The sequence below is a fragment of the Octopus bimaculoides genome, chromosome 18 (assembly GCF_001194135.2).
Source record: "Octopus bimaculoides isolate UCB-OBI-ISO-001 chromosome 18, ASM119413v2, whole genome shotgun sequence".
In the NCBI taxonomy this organism is placed as follows: Eukaryota; Metazoa; Mollusca; class Cephalopoda; order Octopoda; family Octopodidae; genus Octopus; species Octopus bimaculoides.
The window spans coordinates 39146783-39149471 of NC_068998.1; the positions used below are offsets into that span (position 1 = coordinate 39146783).

The following is a 2689-nucleotide window of genomic DNA, read 5'->3' on the forward strand; positions in this document are numbered from 1 at the left end:
CACACACACACAATTATTCATTTATACTTACTTTTATTTGCACTCACACATTCAGAATCATATTCATATACTCTCTTTATCTCTGTCTCTCTCTCTCTCTCACACGCACACACACACAAATATTCACAAATTTATTTGTATTTCCATATTCCTTTGCGTTCATACATATACATCACATAGACCGTATAAAAGCACACACTCACACTCCCTTTCTCACCCCTTCTTACCCACATTTCCTCATGCATTCACTCAAACATTATACAACCAAACCTCCCCATCCATTCACTCATTCTTTCTCTTTCTCTCACACACAAACACACATATTTTCTCATTACAGGTTAATGAGTTGCAATCAAACTATCTGAACCAATTAATCATCACAATGTCATGAGATCAAACATTGCTATTGTTTTATAAAGCAAATAGTTTAGCAAACATCTTTGTGATTAGATGAACTTATTAAAAAGATGTAAAATTACAGGTTTCCTGGCCATCATTTAATAACAGTTAATAAGGAGGTTCATTAATGTGTGGCCATGGTCATTACATGTTCAATCATGAATGTGATAGCCAAAAGGAAAATGTAAAGAAGGAGTAACATGATATTTGTCCTTGGGTTGCAATTGTTATTTCCTATTTGCTTAACCCTAGAAAGTATGAAAAATGGCTAATATTTCCTCCAAACTTAGCTTTTGTTACATTTATTCAAACCCCCAAAGAATCTCTCTCAACACATGGCTATGATCCCCCCCCCCCACTGCTCCTGCTTATGATCAGAGGTGCAGATATTGTCAGCCACTAACGAATATGTTCAAGTGGTTAATGTCAAGCAACCAACAAGCAAATATAGAATATTTACTATAACGATATTTCTGCTTCAGCAATTCAGCATTGAATTAGTCTGAAATGTAATGGGAAATAGGTCAATTTCAAAACATTGATGACCAGGTCACAAAAGCAAAGTTTGAAGGGAATAGTAGTGATTTCCTTTGATTTCTTGATAAAAGCAAATAAGAAATAACACTTACTGACCAAAGACAAAAATAAAAATAAAAATTTTGTTGCACAGTAATCATCATCATCGTTTAACGTCCGCTTTCCATGCTAGCATGGGTTGGACAATTTGACTGAGGACTGGTAAGAATATATCTCACTCACATTAAAGGATATATGGCCGTAACCGAAACCAAAGAGTGAAAGGTTTCACATTTGAATAGTTTTATAAACAACATGAGCATCATTATATCTACAAATATATTGATGATGAATAAACAAAAGCAAGAAAAAGTGCAACAAGAGGGACAAGATTTTACAAAGGTGTTATCAGCCTAATGCTTGGAAGGAAAGGGGAAAAGGTCTTGATGTTTCAGATGCTTGTCCTTCATCAGAAATATTCTAGCCCAAATATTCTACCTGTTTTATGTTCAGACCAGACAGATCTGGTTTCTCACACCTACCTTACAAAGTCATTCTAAAAATATGCAATCACATTAGCAAAATCTCAAAGCTATGAGATAATGCATGATTACTTGAAAATGATGTGAATGAAAAAGCATTACATTTAATAGAATAATCTGAATACTAAAGGGTTAAATATAATCAGCTTGAGTTATCAAGTTGGTTTAGGTACCAGAAAACCAACTGGCAGATTGGTGTTTGTATTCTGTCACCTGAACTGCATTTTATCCTTAAGAATATGACTCAGTCTACTGAGCTGGTGTTAATATAAGTGGTAGCAGTATTATAAATAAGTACTGGTTTAACCAGTGACAACATTATAAAAGCTTTTTTTAAATTTACTGTGATCCACAGCTCAATGGGATCCACAGAATAAACTTATTGGATACATAACTTAGTTGAAGTCTTTGATGATACCCTTAAAATTGAATAGAATATTGATCTCTCTGTATTATATATGAATATTTGTGACATCTGTGAAAATTTTCTGTTTCAAACTTATCTGATGTTATATTTTCAGGACTATGATGCTTTTGCTGATGCTCTGGAGACTCAAAATTTATGGCACTTTTTGAAGTTGGTGAGTTGAGACTTTTTACTTTCTACTTTCACCAAATTTATTATTAAACTTTAAAATAATCAGTCTTTGGAGGATAATTCCTGTCTTTTTTTTTAAGGTTTATTATTCTTTTTAATTAATTAATTAATTTTTAATTCATTATAAATGCAGGTGTAGACATGTGATTAAAAAGTTTGCTTCCTGGACAAGTGTCTTCTAATGTAACTTTGGATCAGCCAATGTGTTATGAGTGAAATTTGATAGAAACTTTACTGAAGCCAAACATATGTGTGTATCAGCTAGGGAAAAGTTTGCTTCTTCAGGTTTGAGCCTGGACAAGTGTCTTCTAATGTAACTTCGGATCAGCCAATGTGTTATGAGTGAAATTTGATAGAAACTTTACTGAAGCCAAACATATGTGTGTATCAGCTAGGGATGATAGAAAGAATTGACACAACTCTGTACACTCAAATCAACTTTGCCCTGGTCCCTTACAGTAAAAAGTACCAAGCAGGATACTGGAGTTAATGCAATCAGCTAAATAAAAAAAAAGAAGAATTGAAAGTAGTGCTACAGCATGACCATAGACCTATAACTGAAACCTGTAAAATATGTATATATAACAATAATAAATCTCTGAGCAAGGTATAAACAGTAGCTGCATGACATCGT

At 33.4% G+C, this 2689-nt stretch overlaps 1 protein-coding gene across 6 annotated transcripts in view; it reads left to right on the forward strand.

Annotated features, from left to right (window-relative positions):
* The window catches only part of LOC106877443 (glutamic acid-rich protein), a 121707-nt gene that overhangs the window by 55528 nt on the left and 63490 nt on the right, over positions 1-2689 (forward strand). For all 6 annotated transcript variants that reach the window (XM_052974307.1, XM_052974303.1, XM_052974304.1 and 3 more), the window contains exon 4: positions 1979-2038. In XM_052974307.1, the coding sequence (XP_052830267.1) occupies positions 1979-2038 (60 nt within the window). The remainder of the gene's footprint in view (positions 1-1978; positions 2039-2689) is intronic.